This window comes from Sinocyclocheilus anshuiensis, unplaced genomic scaffold, assembly GCF_001515605.1.
Source record: "Sinocyclocheilus anshuiensis isolate Anshui unplaced genomic scaffold, SAMN03320099.WGS_v1.1 scaffold1993, whole genome shotgun sequence".
NCBI classification, from domain to species: Eukaryota; Metazoa; Chordata; class Actinopteri; order Cypriniformes; family Cyprinidae; genus Sinocyclocheilus; species Sinocyclocheilus anshuiensis.
In genome coordinates, this window is record NW_015540847.1 from 125,618 (window position 1) to 146,324 (window position 20,707).

The window sequence follows — 20,707 nt, forward strand, 5'->3', positions numbered from 1 at the left end:
TCCACCCTGTCAAACGCCTTCTCGGCATCCAAAGAAACGACACATTCTGGAATGGCCTGATGCTGAGAATATACCACATTAAGTAAACGGCGGATATTAAAAAATGATTGACGATTCTTTATAAACCCTGTTTGATCAGGGGAGATGATGGTGGGGAGGGCTTCTTCCAGTCTTGAGGAAAGCACCTTCGCTAAAATTTTAACATCACAGTTGAGCAAAGAAATTGGCCTATAGGACCCACAATCCAAAGGATCTTTATCCTTTTTAAGTAATAAAGAGATGCACGCTTGATTTAATGTTGGAGGAAGAGTCCCAGACTTAAAAGACTCCAAAAAAACAGATGTCAAAAAAGGAGCAAGCTGAACAGAATTTTTTTTATAGAACTCTGATGGAAAACCATCAGGTCCTGGGGATTTACCAGACTGTAGGGAAGAGATCGCAGCTGCCACTTCCAACTGAGAAATCGGCGCTTCTAAGCAGTTCCGAACATCAGAGGATAAAGTGGGGACATTTAGTCGGCTGAAAAACTCTTCAATGTCCCCCCGCGGAGAGGAATTAGACGTGTGCAAAGTCGAATAAAAGTCTCTAAACTTATCGTTAATAGTACTTTGATCAGTTGTGACCTCCCCATTATCTAGACGAAGACCACTTATAATTTGTTTAGCTCGGAGCCCACGCAGCTGATTGGCTAATACTTTCCCAGATTTCTCCCCACTTTCATAAAAAACACTCCTAGTTCTCCTCAAAAGACCCTCGATCTCATTGGTTGAAAGTAAGTCAAGCTCTGACTTCAGTTTAAGACGTCTCTTATACAGGTCTGGCGTGGGAGACCTAGCGTATTGTTCATCCAACCTAGAAATCTCATCAGCAAGAGAATCTTGCTTTTCTTTAGAGATCCTTCTTTTATTAGCATCATAAGAAATAATTTGGCCTCTTATATATGCCTTGAAGACCTCCCACACGGTTGAATATGAAACTTCGGCCGATTTATTGACACTTAGAAAAAACGAAATTTGGTCAGCAGTAAAGGAAACAAAATTCTCATCTGCCAAGAGGGAAGTATTAAAACGCCAGTTCCTCCGAGGGTAAGGCAAATTCAGAAAGGTCATGTCAAGAATAAGAGCATGGTCTGATATAATAATACTTTTATATGCGCAAGACCGAACTCTAGGAATTAAACTGTTGTCCAGAACAAAATAATCAATCCGAGAGTAAGAGTGATGGACGTTTGAGAAAAAAGAATATTCTCTCTTTTTTGGGTACAGAAGCCGCCATACATCAAATAGACCATATTCAGAAAAAAAATTATTTAGATAAATAGAGGATTTGCTTGCAATGCTTGGCTTAGATGATGAACGGTCCATCACCGGGTCAAGACAACAATTAAAATCTCCCCCAAGAATAAGAGAATGGGAGTTCAGGTCGGGAATAAGAGAAAGAGTATGTTTGAAAAAACTGACATCATCGAAATTAGGGGCATAAAAAACGGGCACGGCATCTTTAGCGGCGGTGTCTTTCTTCGCTTGTTTGGCTGATTTAGATGCCATTATCTGCTTCCTTAGTTATTAACCGTGTTATCCAATTACATTAGAAAAGATAAACAGGTAGAGGGTTATTAAATGGTAACAAAGAATAATCTGTACAGGCAGCATAACGACCCTTAGCTCGAACTTAAACATTTTACCAATAAAATAGTCATATGGAAAATCAAAATAAGTAAGCGAAAAAGAGAAGAGAAATAAGAATCTCCTCAAAAGTTAACGAAACTTGTAGTCTAAAACATGCTAACAGTAATTATGATAGCACCCAAAAATAAACGAAAAATATTATATAACAAATGTAATTCAGCAAGTGAAATCAGATCAAATGCAACAGCATGGAACAGTCTTTAGAAACAGAAATACCCGCATGATGTAACAAACTACAAATTAATAGTAAACCATTCATGTGATGTCTTTAAGTCAATGTTGTCCAACGGGCCCCGTTACATAGTAAGTACAGTCAAGGTCCACCGTTCAAGTGTACTGAACAGACATCGTTGCGTTTTAAGAGGCGCTACGGTGAGCCATCAAAAATTTCTTAGCCTCATCCACCGATGCCAGCAGCTTTAGCTCACCTTCCTTAGTCCAGATCCTCAGCCTTGCGGGGAAAAGAAGAGATGGCTTGAATCCCAGATTGTAAAGCTCTGCCATTACCCCACGATATTGAGCGCGCTGCTCCAGAACTTCCGGACTGTAGTCGTCATAGATGGCGATCGGTTTTCCATGGTACTGCAAAGATCCTCTTCTCTTACGGGACTCTCGTATCACCGCCTCCTTGATCTGATACCGATGAAAACGAACTATTACAGCTCTCGGCCTCTCTCCCTGCTTCAGCTTAGCGATCAGAGCGCGATGTGCCCTGTCAAGTTACGGGGGTGACGGCAACACCTGCTCGCCCATTATTTCTGACAGCATCTTGGAAAAGAACACTGTGGGTCGAAGACCCTCAATGGCCCTCGATAATTGGTAAGCCAATTATCCTGATATTATTGCGCCAACTGCGTCCCTCCAAGTCCGCTGTTTTGGCCTTGAGTTTAGCGTAGTTCTCAGTTAGTTCGGTACATACCGCTTCCAGCGATTGAATTCGCTTTCTGAGGAGGTCTGCGTTGGATTCCAGTGATACTATTCGTGGTCCATGGTCCGATACCGCAGCCTGGATGAGGTCAAGTTTTGCCTCTAAAGATGTCAAAGCAGTTTTGAAATCGGTAGAGAGGGCGGCCCTGTGGTCTTCCAATAAGCTAGTTAAGGCCGACATGCTAACCTCGCCATGAGCCACGGGCACGGCATCTTTAGCGGCGGTGTCTTTCTTCGCTTGTTTGGCTGATTTAGATGCCATTATCTGCTTCCTTAGTTATTAACCGTGTTATCCAATTACATTAGAAAAGATAAACAGGTAGAGGGTTATTAAATGGTAACAAAGAATAATCTGTACAGGGAACACGAGGTAGACGCGTCTACTCCATTCACATCCAGAACCGGAAGTCCTATTTATTTATTTTTATTAATACTTTGCTCCAGTTTCCCAGGAAGTGCTGATTTTGTTCTCAAATAAAAGTAAACCAGATTATTATTTTCATTTCCACGTTCGGATTATTTTAACGTCTTCACTCCGAGTGTTGCTGGAATTGCTTTAAAAATATGTTTGTTACTTCTTTCCGTGCACCTTGTTGATTTTGTGAAGTCGCAGCAGAATAACCATCCAAAGCCAGCTCAGATGTGTTGCTGTGAGGCAGGTGTGTTTAGATCACTGTCTGTGTGTGTGTTTGCGCAGATTTCCAGCGTCTGCCGCAGAGCCGGCGCGTGTCTCAGGCTCTGAACGGAGATCTCTACTTCTCCAACGTTCAGCCGGAGGACTCCAGCAGCAACTACATCTGCTACGCTCGCTTCCCGCACACGCAGACCATCCAGCAGAAGCAGCCCATCAGCGTCCGTGTGCTCGACAGTGAGTCTGTGTAGTTATGTGAATGAATGCTGTTGTGCGGAGATAAAGCCCCAGATGTCCATTCATCACGTGAATGCACTGTCCGCTCTCTCTGAGCACACAAAGAGCTCTTGAGCTGCAACTTCAGTCGTCTGCATGTCTTTGATTTGTGGTGTTGTTTTGCTGTGTTTCAGTGGATACACTCAATGACACAATGGCAGATTATTTCAATGATACTGATTTGTTTAGTGGTGAGTGATGGCGCCCCCTAGTGACCCTCCTTTAACCAACCCCTCGTCCTGCTCTAGCCTCACCTGTGCACCCTCATTCACGCATATTAAAGCCCTGCTTTCCTGGACTAATCGATCAAATCTTCTGCTTTAGAGACTCAGTGATCTTATATCAAACCTCGGGAAGTTTGTCTCTCTCTGTTCGTTCATCATCACCTCGTTCTGAACTCATCTGAACTCTGTTTGTCTCTTCATCTTCCTGATTTCTGTTGTTCCATCTAGTTCTTCTAAACCTTGATTAGTTCTCTTCATTTGAATTCAGTTCATTTCAAGTGTATTTGTATGTTTATTCAAAGCAGCTTCACAGAAATGTTTGTTTCATTGTTTTGATTATGAAGCTGTTTTCAGTCAAAGCTAAGTGTGTCAAGTAACGTCCATATAAACGTCCAGTATACATTTCTGTGGTTCATTAACCTCATGTATTCAGTTAACCCTTGTGCTGTGCTGAAAATCCTTTACTTGATTTGGTGTTCAGTAAATCTTGGATTTAATCTTTTTGTCAGCTCGTTTTCTTTCAATCAGCACAGGTTTTGTATTTGTTTTTGGACCGGTTTTTTTTTGTTTTGTTTTTGTGAAAAACATTATTTGTGGATAATTTTGCCAATATTCACTCAAAATCTGAGGCCTAGATCAATGAGGCCTACGATTAATCAATTCCATAAAGAAATGTAAATCTTTGCTAATTGAAAGAAAACAAGCTGATAAAAAGATTGAATCTGTTAAAAAGATTGCATCTGTTAAATACAGTATAAACTACTGTCTAGTGTGTAAGCAGCAGGTGTGTGTGGGTGTGTGTGTGTGTGTGAGTGTGTGTGTGAGTGTGAGTGTGAGTGTGTGTGTGTGTGTGTGTGTGTGTGAGTGTGACTGCCGCAGGATCTTACTGAGAGTGTTTGTTTCAGACAGCCTGGATGAGGTCAAGTTTTGCCTCTAAAGATGTCAATGCAGTTTTGAAATCGGTAGAGAGGGCGGCCCTGTGGTCTTCCAATAAGCTAGTTAAGGCCGACATGCTAACCTCGCCATGAGCTGTGTGTGTGTGTGTGTGTGTGTGTGAGTGTGACTGCCGCAGGATCTTACTGAGAGTGTTTGTTTCAGATAAACCCGTGGATGAGCGAGCGCCCGTCTTCATGGTCCCCAGCGAGTCCGTCAGCTCTAAAATGGTTCTGAGAGGAGAGATTCTGGAGATGGAGTGCATCGCCGACGGCCTGTGAGTTCAGATCCTCACATCTGTGTTCACACGTTTGGTTTATGATTGTGAAGTATGATTTTTTATTTTTGACGTGCATTCCTGTAGCTCCAACAGTAGAACTGCTGAAATGCAATGCATCTTCGTTGGCTTTGGATAAACAGGGTTTCTGTGTTTAGCTGTAATGTCCCTCATATTCCCCTTCAGACCCACTCCTGCGATCTCATGGGTTAAACGCAACAGTGAGATTCCCAGCGGACGAGCGTCCTTCCTGAGCTTCGATAAGACTCTGCGGATCACGGATGTGTCGGAGGCGGATGCTGGAGAATATCGCTGCATCGCCAATAATCGCCACGGCTCTGTTCACCACACCATCAGAGTCACGGTTAACGGTGAACACACAGTCCTGTCCAATACTATCACCATACTGTAATTCTGCCTCAAATCACAGACTGACCCAGTTCAGATTAAAGCCGTACTCTGTATTTGCCAACATATTCCTGCTAATAGAATCTGGAGAACGTTAAACTCACATCAGATTTAGATATTTTTCACTGAAGACAACCCATCATACATTGATGCTTTCTGTGAACTGTTTACTCTTGCTCGCAAAATCAACCGTTATCTAAATTAGGGCTGTAGCTATCGATTATTTTAGTAATCGAGTATTCTACCTATTATTCCATCGATTAATTAAGTAATTGGATAAGAAGTCATTTTTCTTTATTAAAGAGCAATACTAATAGGCAAGAGATAATAAGATAGATCTCAAAATAAACAACTAATTTGTTTTCTTTTTAGAAAAATTAACATTTTATTGCTGAAATTGCATACATTAATAACCGTGAAAACTAAACCCATTTAATGTATTTAATTGCCAAATTGCATTCAAAATGCAAATACAAATATATCAATAAAAAAAATAAATAAATAAACATACAAAAATCTATTTCATATTACTTTAAAAAAGGTAAACAGTACAAACTAAAACTAAGGCATAAATCAAAATAATAGTAATAAAAATAATAATAATAATAATACCTAAACATTGCATTTATGTCGTGTAACTTAACTTTCAAGTTTCAGCTTAACTAAAGCCTCAAGCATGACATAAGCCTTTACTGTCTTCTTGGAAGGCTTTGTGGCTTTTGTGAGAGGCAAAAATCAGTGGAGAGGAAGGTGACTTGAAACAAGAACAAGAGACCATACACAATTTCTAAACACATTTTTCTGCAACATAAATTTTTGCAATGCAGAGGAAACACAGAAGCTGCATGAGATGCATTTCCCACACAGAGGGACATGAATGCATTTAACCTGCAGTTACAAATGCATAAATAATATCTTGTTATTTTAAACATAAAACATTGAATACTGATATTTAAAATTATTTTAAAAACGAAAAGATACTTTAAATGTGAATTTAACCCCGCCAGCAGGTGGCAGCAAGTCACGGTTAAGAAGTCAGTCATTGTGACTGAACCGAATCATTTAAATGGTTGATTCATTCAGGAACGAAGATTCATTCATGTTGCTCAGAGACGCAAAACAGTGCTGTGACTGTGTTTGGGATTATTTTGTTGGCGAAATAAAGCAAAAACAGGCAATATAGTGTCTAAAACGTAAGTCTCATAATATTACCTTCTCGTGCTAAGTGAGCGAACATCAATAAAGATCACACAATAGAAGTGCACGCTCTCTCCCTCTCTCTCTCTCGCTCTCTCTCTCTCCCTACCATTAAGTAATGTGTGCATTGTTTTAATTACTTCTTTTTGACATATCCGACCGAACTACAAACTTTCCAGTGATGTCTGTAATAAAGGGATATTCACTCGACAAGCTCGCGCATCTGCGCCGCCGCGCGCTCAATCCACTCAGCGTGCTTTGCTTGCTCAGTATCGGGCCCGATACCGATACCAGTATTTATTGAACTGTTGAATAAAATCACATTTGTAATCATGCTGATTTTAGAGGTGAAATCTGGCACTCTTCGTGTGATATTGACTAACTTTCTTTCTGTGGTATTTTTATGCACAATGGCGTTTAGTCTTTCACAAAACATAGCTAACGTAGGGACATCATAACTAGCCACCATATTGATTTACGGTCTTAAATATGTCTGTTTTTATACAGTCTATGGTCTGGTCCAGCGTTTGTGGGGTTGTGCGTCAGTAATAATGGTCCTTGGGGAAACATGGTGTTCCGTGTGTAGTTACAGTAAATGGACTAAACGAAGACTCGAGGCGATGATTTGTTGTATTCGAGTTACTCGAGGTATTCGAGGAATCGTTTCAGCCCTAATCTAAATCCTTTATTTACTTGTGAACGCTCATTTTTCATATTTTATCATATTATTAAATAATTCTTTTTAAGAATAACTTACTCTTGCTTTGAACAAAACTGACTGTCATTTAAATCTTTAATAGAACAAAACCAACCCATATTTAAATATCTTATTTTAACAAAACTGACTGATATTTAAATCTCTTAATAGAAAAAAACAACCAACATTTAAACATGTTAATTTAACAAAACCAATCAACATTGAAGCATCTAAAGAGTTTTTTTTATAGATGGTCATGCGTAATATTGGTGTGCTGTTGTGTTGATTGGCAGCGGCTCCGTATTGGATCAGCGCTCCCAGGAATCTGGTTCTGGCTCCGAAGGAGATGGGCATCATCACGTGCCAGGCCGCAGGACACCCCAAACCCAGCATCCGCTGGCTCATGAACGGACTCCCGATCGAGAGTCAGTGACTTCAGTCTGTGTGTGTGTGTGTGTGTGTGTGTGTGTGTGAGCTGAGAGTGTGTGTGACGTTGTTGTGTTGTTTGTGACAGACGCTCCCAAAGACCCCAGCAGGAGTGTGGAAGGAGACACCCTCATATTCTCCGAGGTCCAGACGGGCTCCAGCGCCGTTTACCAGTGTAACGCCTCCAACCAATACGGATACTTACTGTCCAACGCATTCGTCAACGTACTGGGTGAGAGAATCAGAAATAAACACGTCTGTTCACGGGAGAATCATGCTTCATCCCAAAGACGGACGAAAACATGACTTTATATTAGAAATAAAGCCTGAAGTGTTTAGCACCGTTGAGGTTTGCTGCATTCTGACACTGTTTTCATGACAACGAAGCACTTAAACGCCAGTCCTAAAACATTTATCAATCATGTTTTCATTATTCTAGTGGAAGTGATGATAATGTGACGTTGTTTGTGTTCCAGCGGAGCCGCCCAGAGTCCTGACGCCGCCTAATATAGTCTATCAGGTCATTATGAACAAACCCACGCTGCTGGAGTGTGTGACGTTCGGCTCGCCCGTCCCGATCATCACATGGTGAGACCCTGTGTGTGTGTGTGTGTGTGTGTGACTGAACACAGGCCCGTTTACTGTCACTGTTTACTGGAGCTTTTAATTTTAACTGGGCCTGATTCTGCTGCAGTGCATTGTGGGCCCTCTCTCATGATTTATTTTGGCTGTGGAAATAGTGTACAGCAAATTGCATGCCAATTGTTATCGGTCTATCCATGTATAAACCACAGTGCATGATGGGATTGTGTTCACCAGGTTTAAGGACAGCCGCTCCAGCATGTTGGAGGGAAATGCTTATGTCTTCCATGAGAACGGAACATTGGAGATCCACATGTCTCAACCTTCAAACAGCGGGAAATACACCTGCGTGGCCAGGAATAACCTCGGCATCTCCGAGAACCACGTCTACCTGGAGGTCAAAGGTGAGGGATTCAGCACTGAGCCCCTTCATCACTGTTCAGTCCTCTAAATCGGGGCTTTTCAAACTGGAACTGTGAAAAAAAGAAGAAAAAAAAGTTTAGAGAAAACAGTGTAAAAATAAATAAATAATCAAAACAATGATTTAAATAAATGAAAATGGATTTGAATAAATAAATATATTTGTTTAAATTATTTAAATCAACAAATAATAAAAATGGATGTAATAAATAAATTAATGAATAAATATATATTTTAAAAAAATGTAATTAATTAATTAATTTATTATTATTATTATTATTAAAAATATTTAATAAATGATAAAAATATTATTAAACAAACTAACTAAAAATAATAAAATAAATATTATTTAAATAATATATATTTTTAAAATGATCATTTATTTAAAACAATTATTTAAATAAATAAAACTGATATAAATAAATAAATTTGTTTAATATGAGTGTAAATTAAAATGATATAAATAATAGAATTATGTTACAAACAAACAAACAAATAAATGAAGTAACAAAAGAAACTAACTTTTTCCCAAAAAAATTTTTACACAATTATTTTGCACATTATAAATTGTTTTTTACTTGAAAATATATAGCAGCCTTTTAAATTTTAGGCTAGTGGATAATTATATTTGGGGGTCCATGGCATCTTAAAGATGAAAACCTCGGGTCTAAATAATTCTGTCTAACCAAGAGAAAGTATTGTGAGTTGAGAGTGTTTCAGTGTGTGCTCATGCTGCACTTTTAAAATGAACAGGCATATATATTGGTCTTAATGGCTCCGTTATCCCATCATGCATTGTGTTTGGAGGCTCCAGGCCTTAACTTGCATGTTTTTAACTTTTCAAACGGCACTTAAGTGCATCTCTGAAGAGCACAACAAGAAGTGTGCTGTATTAAGAGCATTAGGAAACGATCCATCGGTGGATCATCAGACCTGATGAGAGACAGAAACTCACGATGAGCTGCACAAACGCGCTGCTTTGTGTGACTATCAGGGTCCAGGATTACAGAGGCTTTCTCATCCGTAGTGTCTCTCCCTTCAGAGCCCACGAGGATCCTGAGGCCGCCGGAGTACAGGGAGGTCCAGAGGAACCGGGACGTGGTGTTCGAGTGTAAAGCCAAGCACGACCCGTCCCTCGTGCCCACCATGACCTGGCTGAAGGATGACGGAGAGCTGCCTGATGATGAGAGGTTTGAGAATTACACAATCACCCACAGATGCCTGATCATTTCATCATCTGATGATGTTTTCATCTGTCCTCTCAGCTCACTTTAACACATCTCACCATGCTTAACCCTTGTGCTGGGTTCAAAATGTACAACTGTATTGATCAGTAATGTATTACTGATCAATGCAATCCACCAAAAATTACACCATGAAAAACTAAAAAGTTTTCCAACAACAGTAGTACTCTAACTATTTAATATTTGTTAGACATTTTAAACAGAACAAATGTGGAAAGGTGCTTCTTCTGTGTGTTTTCCTGAAGTAGTGCGTGGCACTCGCAACGTCAAGATCACAGGTTCAATTCCCAGCTAACTGAACATGCGTGAACTGATAATAAATATGCTCATTCATTTTCAAGGATAACAGCATCTGTGAAATGCATAAATATTATGTCTTCCATGAGAACGGAACATTGGAGATCCACATGTCTCAACCTTCAAACAGCGGGAAATACACCTGCGTGGCCAGGAATAACCTCGGCATCTCCGAGAACCACGTCTACCTGGAGGTCAAAGGTGAGGGATTCAGCACAGAGCCCCTTCATCACTGTTCAGTCCTCTAAATCGGGGCTTTTCAAACTGGAACTGTGAAAAAAAGAAGAAAAAAAAGTTTAGAGAAAACAGTGTAAAAATAAATAAATAATCAAAACAATGATTTAAATAAATGAAAATGGATTTGAATAAATAAATATATTTGTTTAAATTATTTAAATCAACAAATAATAAAAATGGATGTAATAAATAAATTAATGAATAAATATATATTTTAAAAAAATGTAATTAATTAATTAATTTATTATTATTATTATTATTAAAAATATTTAATAAATGATAAAAATATTATTAAACAAACTAACTAAAAATAATAAAATAAATATTATTTAAATAATATATATTTTTAAAATGATCATTTATTTAAAACAATTATTTAAATAAATAAAACTGATATAAATAAATAAATTTGTTTAATATGAGTGTAAATTAAAATGATATAAATAATAGAATTATGTTACAAACAAACAAACAAATAAATGAAGTAACAAAAGAAACTAACTTTTTCCCAAAAAAATTTTTACACAATTATTTTGCACATTATAAATTGTTTTTTACTTGAAAATATATAGCAGCCTTTTAAATTTTAGGCTAGTGGATAATTATATTTGGGGGTCCATGGCATCTTAAAGATGAAAACCTCGGGTCTAAATAATTCTGTCTAACCAAGAGAAAGTATTGTGAGTTGAGAGTGTTTCAGTGTGTGCTCATGCTGCACTTTTAAAATGAACAGGCATATATATTGGTCTTAATGGCTCCGTTATCCCATCATGCATTGTGTTTGGAGGCTCCAGGCCTTAACTTGCATGTTTTTAACTTTTCAAACGGCACTTAAGTGCATCTCTGAAGAGCACAACAAGAAGTGTGCTGTATTAAGAGCATTAGGAAACGATCCATCGGTGGATCATCAGACCTGATGAGAGACAGAAACTCACGATGAGCTGCACAAACGCGCTGCTTTGTGTGACTATCAGGGTCCAGGATTACAGAGGCTTTCTCATCCGTAGTGTCTCTCCCTTCAGAGCCCACGAGGATCCTGAGGCCGCCGGAGTACAGGGAGGTCCAGAGGAACCGGGACGTGGTGTTCGAGTGTAAAGCCAAGCACGACCCGTCCCTCGTGCCCACCATGACCTGGCTGAAGGATGACGGAGAGCTGCCTGATGATGAGAGGTTTGAGAATTACACAATCACCCACAGATGCCTGATCATTTCATCATCTGATGATGTTTTCATCTGTCCTCTCAGCTCACTTTAACACATCTCACCATGCTTAACCCTTGTGCTGGGTTCAAAATGTACAACTGTATTGATCAGTAATGTATTACTGATCAATGCAATCCACCAAAAATTACACCATGAAAAACTAAAAAGTTTTCCAACAACAGTAGTACTCTAACTATTTAATATTTGTTAGACATTTTAAACAGAACAAATGTGGAAAGGTGCTTCTTCTGTGTGTTTTCCTGAAGTAGTGCGTGGCACTCGCAACGTCAAGATCACAGGTTCAATTCCCAGCTAACTGAACATGCGTGAACTGATAATAAATATGCTCATTCATTTTCAAGGATAACAGCATCTGTGAAATGCATAAATATACTAACATCAATTCATATATTTTTTTTTATTTTATTTATTTATTTTTTGTTTCTGTGCAGCTGCCTTTAACCATGAAATATCCGGGTCAAATCAACAAACATCACAATCATATTATACATTTAATACACATATTCCACAACATATCAGAGGGTCGAAACTGTGCTGGGATGTTTATGAGTCAAAATGAGAGAAAGTCTGAACATTTCAAGAAAAACATACAAGGTTAACCAGCATTTCTTACAACTCAAAAATACAGTAATACATGGGTTAAAGCCATCTCATAGTATTTCCCTGAAATGAGCAATGAAATGCTTTCAAACACTTTTAGGTGAGTAACAGTTTAAGCAGGTGATGTAGAAATGATGAGAATCACTGACAGGTTAAGTGTGCAGATTTTAATGTCATTGGCGTTCACGGGATCAGTTTGAGTCTCTGCTGATGAAGCAGATCTTTAGCTAATGTAATGTGGGGAGCCGGTCTGAGGGTTTTGTGTCTGATAACAGGTTTAGAGTGGACTCGGACAGTCTGACCATCACAGACGTCACAGAGAGCGACGCGGGGATGTACACATGTATCATGAACACCACGCTGGACCAGGACTCGGCCAGCGCTCAGCTCACGGTGGTCGGTGAGTACTGAAGGTTTTCCGCTCTTTGTGTGCTAACCAAGTAACTAGATCCAGTCCCTCTCCGGATTCATTCAGATACGAGGGATTTTATTGACAGAAAACCCAACTAACATGTTAATAATAACAATAAAAACAAGATTAAGCTAACTAAACGGATAAATAAAAATGTATTTAAATAAATAAATATCAACAATGATTTAAATAAGTAAATCTAAATTAATTTAAATAATTAATAAAAAAACAATGTTTTAAATAAATAAGTAAATAACAGTTTATTAAAATAAAAATAGAAAAACTTAAAAATAGTCAAGTCAAGTCACCTTTATTTATATAGCACTTTTAACAATACAGATTGTCAAAGCAACTGTACAGCATTAATTAGGAAAATATTGTGTCAATAATGCAAAAGGACAATAGTAAACACTCAATTTTCAGTTAAAGGCAGTTCATCATTGAATTCAGTGATGTCATCATCCAGCTCAGTTCAGTTTAAATAGTGTCTGTGCACTATATGTGCAATCAATAGAAATAGAAAAAAAACATAATACAAAACAAGATAAATAAAAAGGCAAAATAAATAATATAATGATTTAAATAAATAAAAATTGGTTTAAATAAATTTTTGTAAAATGAATTAATAAATAAATAAATAACAGTTGATTTAAAACCAATAAATAAAAATAAATAAATAAAACAATATTTTTAAATATTGACAGAAAATCCAACTAAAAAACACAATTAAACTATATAAATAAATAAATAACAATTGATTAAATAAAATAATAAAAACAATGATTTAAATAAAAAATAAACAGTTGATTGAAATCAATAACTAAATTATAAATAACATATAAAAATGTATGAATAAAATAAATAATTGAAAGCAAATAAACATCAACAGAAAAGTGCATTTTAGAATTATTTTAGCTGGAAGTGTGTAATTGTCTGTAAATTAACACATCTCTTCCTCACTCCTCTTACCCCTCCCACTCAGAGGCCCCACCCACTCCCGCGGTGATCTACGGTAAACACGCAGCACATCACATCCCATAATGCCCTGGGCTTGTGTGTGTGTGGTGAGGTTTATGGAGCATGCTGTCGTGTGATCACATTGATCTGTCTTCTGATTTGGCTCTGGAATCGTTCTGTTGATTTCCACATGAAGGCGTCTGTAGAGTTTGCATGACTCCTCATTTGAATGTGCATGTGCAGACGTGCGGCTGATGATGTCATCACGCAGCATGTCCTTGTCTGATCATGTGATCACAAGTTGATTCATGTTTGTGTTGACAAAAGCATGTTGTCATTAACAAAGCAAAGTGTAAATCCAGGACTCTGTTCTCTGAGATCAACAAACTTGTCAAACCACCATCTCTACAGAAACTTCAGACATTTTTCTACATTAAATTTACAATATCTACCAGTCATTCTCTTCATTTGTTCCCCCAGAATTCTTTACTTCCCAGCTAGACTTTTTACTCGCTAATACATCTGAGTTTGAATAGCTGATAGTTAAATCAAACTCTGTAATTGTGTTTGATCCAATACCAACACACTTAGTCAAAAACCTTCTCTTTTTACCTATCATGCACACGATAAACAGATCCCTTGCTACTGGACTAAAAATAGCTGCTTTAACCTCAGTGCTTGATAACACACTGTAACTGTAGACCCATCTCCAAGCTTCCCTTTCTGTCTAAAGTAATCGAAAAGGGACAAATTTGTCACATTTGGACAAACACAATCTGATAACCATTTGAGTCTGGTTTTGTCCTCTCCACAGTACAGAGACTGCTCTTTCAAGAGTAGTGAATGACCTCTGACTCTGGTGCCCTCATCCTTTTGCTCCTCTGATCTGAGTGCAGCTTTTGTTTTTTTTGAGTGCAGCTTTTTTGTCTTTTCTATCTCGACTATCTGCTATCGGTAGATAGGTGTACCTGGTGTACCTCAAGGTTCGGTTCTCGGTCCACTTCTGTTTCTAATCTATGTGTTTCTTCTTGATCAGATCGTTCAGCCTCATGGTCTGAACATAGTTATGCTGATGATGCACAAATCTATCTTACTGTCCAGCCCAATTCTGTTTTTCCTCCCCTTCCCATCACTTCCTGCCTTCAAGATCTCAAAGCATGGATGGCTGAAAACTTCTTAAAACTGAATGCTGACAAAACAGAAATCCTTTTAATAGGCCCTAAATCCCTTATCTCCTCCCAAAATGACATCTCCATTCATATAATGGAGTTTCAGTTAATTCTTCTCCCATTTTATGCAATCTTCCAAATTATACTTTGAACCTCATATCTGCCAGCTTGTTAAATCTTGTTTTTCTACCTTCGCAAAATTATTCATATATGACCTTTGCAAAATCACAAAGATGCCAAAACTGTTATCCATGCTTTCCTCGCATCTGGACTATTGTATAGTAACAGTGTTAATTTTGACAGGCATTTTTGATTTAGTCTTAGTCTTTATCTTGAGACGAAAATGCTTAATAGTCTTAAGCCCGGCTCACACTGTGCCATTTTGGCCACGATTTGGTCGTCTGAGACAAATTTTGAAAATCCTAAAAGATTCCTATAATCCTAGGCTAAAATCTGTAGTCTTTGATCGTTAGTTTGACATGTTCACCGACAGCCGATTAATGGCCATTGCGATCAAATTTACCCTCCGACGAACTTCTGGCAGTGTCAGAAGATTTAGCGCACAGTCCTGCAGTCCTGCAGAAGACGTCAAACTGTCTTCGTTTTTCAAGATAAGCCATGATCAGAATTAATGCTAGAGATTTCTTCTAACCGCTAACTCCGGCGCTCTCGTCCTCCACTCACGGAATTCATCTGATATGTTGCCTTTGCTATGATAAACACCGGTTGCGCTGCTGTTTTCATGTGGGTGTGAACTGTGGAGTGCTGCTTGCACTATTCTGCATAAATACGCCGGTATTGCCACCATTCATATACTTTTAATGATAGCCAACATTTCAGCCCCGCATGCAATTCAGCTCGCAGTCACTGAACGTGTATGGGTTGATAAGGTAAAACTCCGGACAAGTTTTCTTCCGCGCACCCATTTTTAACGCGTCTTGACTGTCGTACAGTCTGACATTAATGACAACTGAGATCCCACAGTGTGACATGATCATCATGTTCGTACAGTCTGACAAGTAGTCTAGTTTTAGTCGACGAAAAGTCATTGCATTTTTGTCAACTTTTAGTCATTACTTTTAGTCAAACTGCAGTTACAAACATTTATTTTGGTAGCTATTTTATATGTAGTCTTCAAACAAAAAGAGTCATTAATTCTTTTATTTATTTAACATCTTTTGTTGGTTAACATTAATGACACGGATAAGTACTTAATTAGGAGTGCTGTCCCTTTAAGACGGAAGGCATGCATGTAATACTATCACACTGTTTTCACCCACCTGTTTACGTTCACTTAATCCATAACCGACTGTATTTACATGAGATACTCTACACGATAGACATTTGGACTGCTGTGTGTGTGTATTTGAGCACTGAGAACTGATCGCGCACTGTATATGAGAACTGAAGAAGTGGAGCATGCGCGAGAGAGAGCACTTCTATCAGCGTGATTCCACCTTAACGACAACGAATTTTGACTCCCAGGAAAAACGGGACGTCTGGTCACCTTATCCCTACCCCTTCGGGTGCTGAGGCCATTGTTTCAGATCGCTAGTTAGCGTTTCGGTAGCCTATCCATCCACTGCGTCTGCCATACTGAGACTAGATATGCAAACGCCCCTTATCCAATTGCAATCCAATGACAGGGACGCACATTTTGAAGGACAAGACAGTAGCATATAGGATGTATTTTGAATGTCCGGTAGTCCTCAAATAACATTATAGTCCCGTCTCGTCTTGTTAACGAAGACGCGGCATAAATTTCGTCATAGTTTTTGTCATCAGATATTAGTTTTAGCTCGTCAACGTCTTGTCTTAGTCACAGAAAAAATGTTCGTTAACGAATATTTTTCGTCGTCGTCTTTGTTGACAAAATTAACACTGTACAGTAACTCTCTGTTTTGGCGCAGACCCACCAAAGCCCTTAATTGCTTGCAACTAGTTCAAAACTCTGCTGCTCGTGCCCTTACATTTAACAAGAAATCAGCTCGCATCACTCCCGTCCTTCAGCACTGCACTGGCTCCTATTCTGTCTTGTCCTAGTTTTTAAGCCTACCATTTAGAACCTTCATATCTTACAGAATTAATACACCCTTACGTTCCTGCCCGCACTCTTAGATCCAGTTCTGAGAATTTGCTTGAAATACCCAAGAACAAACTGTTGGTAGGGTGTTCAGCATTTCAGCTCCTAAACAGAAAATTTCTGTGCTGTCTCCTCACTCCTGACCTTTAAGACTGAACTAAATACTCACTTATTCACAGTATGTTTTAATTGATTGTTTCTTTTCATTGTCAGATCTATTCTTATCTCGGTTATTTCCTTGTGTGTTATATGATCACCGTCTTACTGCCTGTTCACTGTGTTGTTCCTTGATTGTATATCTGTATTATTTGTATTATGTAAAGTGTCCTTGGGTTCTTGAAGGCACTATAGAAATAAGATGTATTATTAAACTTTTATTTATTAGTGTTGTTTGACTCTACAGAGCAGCCGGGAGCACCGACCGATCTGGAGCTAACGGATCCGGGAGCGAGAAGCATTCAGCTCACCTGGACACCTGGAGAGGAACACAACAGCCCTATCAAGAGTACGACACACACACAAACATACCTGTGTTCATCCTTTTACTTTAAAGCTCTTTGAATTACCTTTGTGTGTGAAGTGTGCTTTATAAATAAGCTTGCATTCTTGCCGTGTCAGAGTTCCTGATCCAGTATGAGGACGCTCTCCACCAGAGCGGCGTGTGGCACAATCTGACGGAGGTTCCTGGAACCAAGACCACGGCTCATCTGAAGCTCTCTCCATACGTCCACTACAGCTTCAGAGTGCTGGCGCTCAATGACGTGGGCTTCAGCCGTCCCAGCATGCCCTCGCACCAGTACAGGACCAGCCCCGCAGGTAAGGCACTTGAGTGTTCACGCTCACACGTGTGTTCACACATATTCGCTCGTCTCTAACGCGCCTCTAATGCCTGCAGCTCCTGACGAGAACCCCACTGAGGTCAAAGGTCACGGCACCGAACACGATAATCTGGTCATCACGTGGAAGGTGAGATGCTGATTATTAAAGTGCCCCTATTATGGGTTATGAAAGGTTCATATTTTGGTTTTGGGAGTCCCCAACAACAGGTTGACATGCATGCAAGATCAAAAAACACTTTCATTGTCTTATAATATGCATTTATTTTTATCTTACTTGCTCAACGACTCCCAAACGATTCGCTCAATGATTCATTTTTCCAAACCCTTCCTTTCCGTGACGCTAATCTGCGGTGATTGGTCTGATTGGTCTCATTTTCATTTCATCACGCCTGTAATGCCTGATAAAGCAGCGTTTGTGAGCGCAGTGCTGCTTTGTGTACAGCGTTACCGGGGAAACCACTATTTTTACCGCTCTAAAAGCGGCACCTAGTGGCAAAGAATGAATTTGCAGTGTTTACCATACATTGATTTATTTGTGGCGGCCCTCCACAATATCCACATTGACCGCCACAAATATCCACCGCCCCCCTGCCATCAGCTCCCGTGTCTCACACACACGAGCATGACTTTAGCACTATATTTAGCAAATTTCAGACCCTTTTAGTAACCAGTTCCATAAAAGGTACATACTGACAAACATAGCAACATTTTTGGATAAACCTTAGCTATTGCTCAGTTGGAAGATTTCGTCAGTACTGCCCCGCAATCGTGAACTCTTTTTTTTTCCTGGCGCAGTATTGCCTCTCTCTGTGTCTGTTCTGTGCAGTGAGCCGCAGCAGAGAAGCAGCGCATTAAGTTGGCCGTACTGCAGCCGACTCGTCAATAAATGGGTATAAAGCAGTGTTTCCAAGCACCTGTCGCTTATTGTTTGGGCTTATAAATATGAACATATTTCGTCTGTTAATATGCACATAGTTAGACGCAGGCAGAGCGCTGCATGAGACAAAAAAGTAATATAGCCAAAACCACCGCAAATAGTCGTTCTTTAGTGTAAGATGTATGTTGATTTAATCAGACGATGTCGCAATTATAAATCAGGATTTAAAGGGGTCATATAATGCGATTTCAATTTTTCCTTTCTCTTTGGAGTGTTACAAGCTCTTGGTGCATAAAGAAGACCTGTAAAGTTGCAAAGACTAAAGTCTCAAATCCAAAGAGATATTCTTTATAAAAGTTCAGAGTCAGCCACACCTACCTAAAACGGCTCATTCTAACACGCCCCCACATGTCTACATCACTATGTGGGAAGATTTGCATAACGCCGCCCAAATGTTCACGCAAAGAAAGAAGGCGTAACTTGTATTATCACTGTAGTATTGTTGATGCTGCAGCCATGACATGAAGACGCTGTGTGCTTCGTTGTGAAAGCGAAACTACTTTGTTTGGTCTTCCAAAAGAGGACAATATCCGCTTCGTCATGCCTAGAGCTGATCTGTGCTGGTCGCTAAGGGAATACATCAGCTTTCACCGTGGACGAAGCGGAGTTCAGCCCGGTGTCGTCACATGTGGTTGCCGCGTTTATTCGTCGAATCCGCCGGGCGCGCCGTTCTCGACCCCGCCGCCTCAGCTCACTCTATCCCAGATCTGAAGTGCCTTAACTTGTCTGGATGCAAACCCGACGTAATGACGTCATAAATATGCTAATTAATATGTGACATCACCTGCCACCACAAGTCTCACAAAATTCTGTGGGAAACACTGATTTGCATTTTCATTCAAACCAATGCGAAAAGACCAACAAGTGGGCGGGCAATATGCTAATGTTTCATGTTGACATCAACATGAAACGGCTTGGGATTCGTTTTAAAAAAGTCTCGTTTCAATGATTCAGAGTCGACTCTTTCTTTTGAGAGACAATAACTTTATACACGGTGCACTTTCAGATTTAAAACTTTGCAGGATGTTTTCATTCACTTAGAGCTGTTACACATGGCATGAAAGGTAATTTTCAAAAATCCATAATAGGGGCACCTTAATAAACACCTCATATGAAGCTATTTATGATGTTAACCCATTATGAAGCTTATAATATGACAAAACTATTTGAATTTGTATTGTATAAATTTGAATAATTGACAAGTTGCATTTATCAAAACTGAATATTATGTGGCATTTAACATAGTTCTGAATTCGATTTTTTTTTTTACTTGAATATTGAACATTTGAAATTTAACACAACTGATTTTTTTTATAGCAGAGTTTTATAGACATGTATTTTCAAACAGCAAATTTTTTGTTCTGAATTCTTTGGCTGCAAATATCCAGTTTTTAAAAATATCAAGTTTTCAAGATGAAGATGAAATTCGAAACATCAAATTCAATATTCTAAAATTCAATACGCAGAAATTCAGATCGTACAGAAAGTAGGTCAATCATATGTTTAAGATCACTTAGGATACCTCTGGGCGATTCATGATCAGATACATCAACATGATCTGAACACCAGAAAACTACTAATTGGCCAAAATGCTTCGTTTGACTTTTCGGAGATCATCTGCTCTTCCCTGTGGATTAACTCTGACCTACTTTCTGTTAGATCTGAATTTTTGCGTATTGAATTTTAGAATATTGAATTTGATGTTCCGAATTTCCTCTTCATCTTGAAAACTTGAAGCTTTATTTTTAAAAACTGGATATTTGCAGTCAAAGAATTCAGAACAAAAAATTCGCTGTTTGAAAATACATGTCTATAAAACTCTGCTATAAAAAAATCAGTTGTGTTAAATTTCAAATGTTCAATATTCAAGTTAAAAAAATCTAATGCAGAACTATGTTAAATGCCACATAATATTCGGTTTTGATAAATGCCACTTGTCAATAATTCAAATTTAGAATCAGAATCAGAATGAGCTTTATTGCCAGGTATGTTTACACATACGAGGAATTTGTTTTCGTGACA

At 38.8% G+C, this 20,707-nt stretch overlaps 1 protein-coding gene across 4 annotated transcripts in view; it reads left to right on the forward strand.

Moving 5' to 3' along the window:
• The window catches only part of LOC107687607 (neuronal cell adhesion molecule-like), a 125,030-nt gene that overhangs the window by 90,556 nt on the left and 13,767 nt on the right, over positions 1-20,707 (forward strand). For all 4 annotated transcript variants that reach the window (XM_016484995.1, XM_016484997.1, XM_016484999.1 and 1 more), the window contains 14 exons: positions 3,313-3,483; positions 3,657-3,713; positions 4,845-4,956; positions 5,143-5,327; positions 7,552-7,683; positions 7,773-7,916; positions 8,161-8,272; positions 8,504-8,670; positions 9,729-9,876; positions 12,564-12,688; positions 13,683-13,712; positions 17,313-17,414; positions 17,528-17,725; positions 17,805-17,875. In XM_016484995.1, coding sequence (XP_016340481.1) covers positions 3,313-3,483; positions 3,657-3,713; positions 4,845-4,956; positions 5,143-5,327; positions 7,552-7,683; positions 7,773-7,916; positions 8,161-8,272; positions 8,504-8,670; positions 9,729-9,876; positions 12,564-12,688; positions 13,683-13,712; positions 17,313-17,414; positions 17,528-17,725; positions 17,805-17,875 — 1,754 coding nt within the window. The remainder of the gene's footprint in view (positions 1-3,312; positions 3,484-3,656; positions 3,714-4,844; positions 4,957-5,142; positions 5,328-7,551; positions 7,684-7,772; positions 7,917-8,160; positions 8,273-8,503; positions 8,671-9,728; positions 9,877-12,563; positions 12,689-13,682; positions 13,713-17,312; positions 17,415-17,527; positions 17,726-17,804; positions 17,876-20,707) is intronic.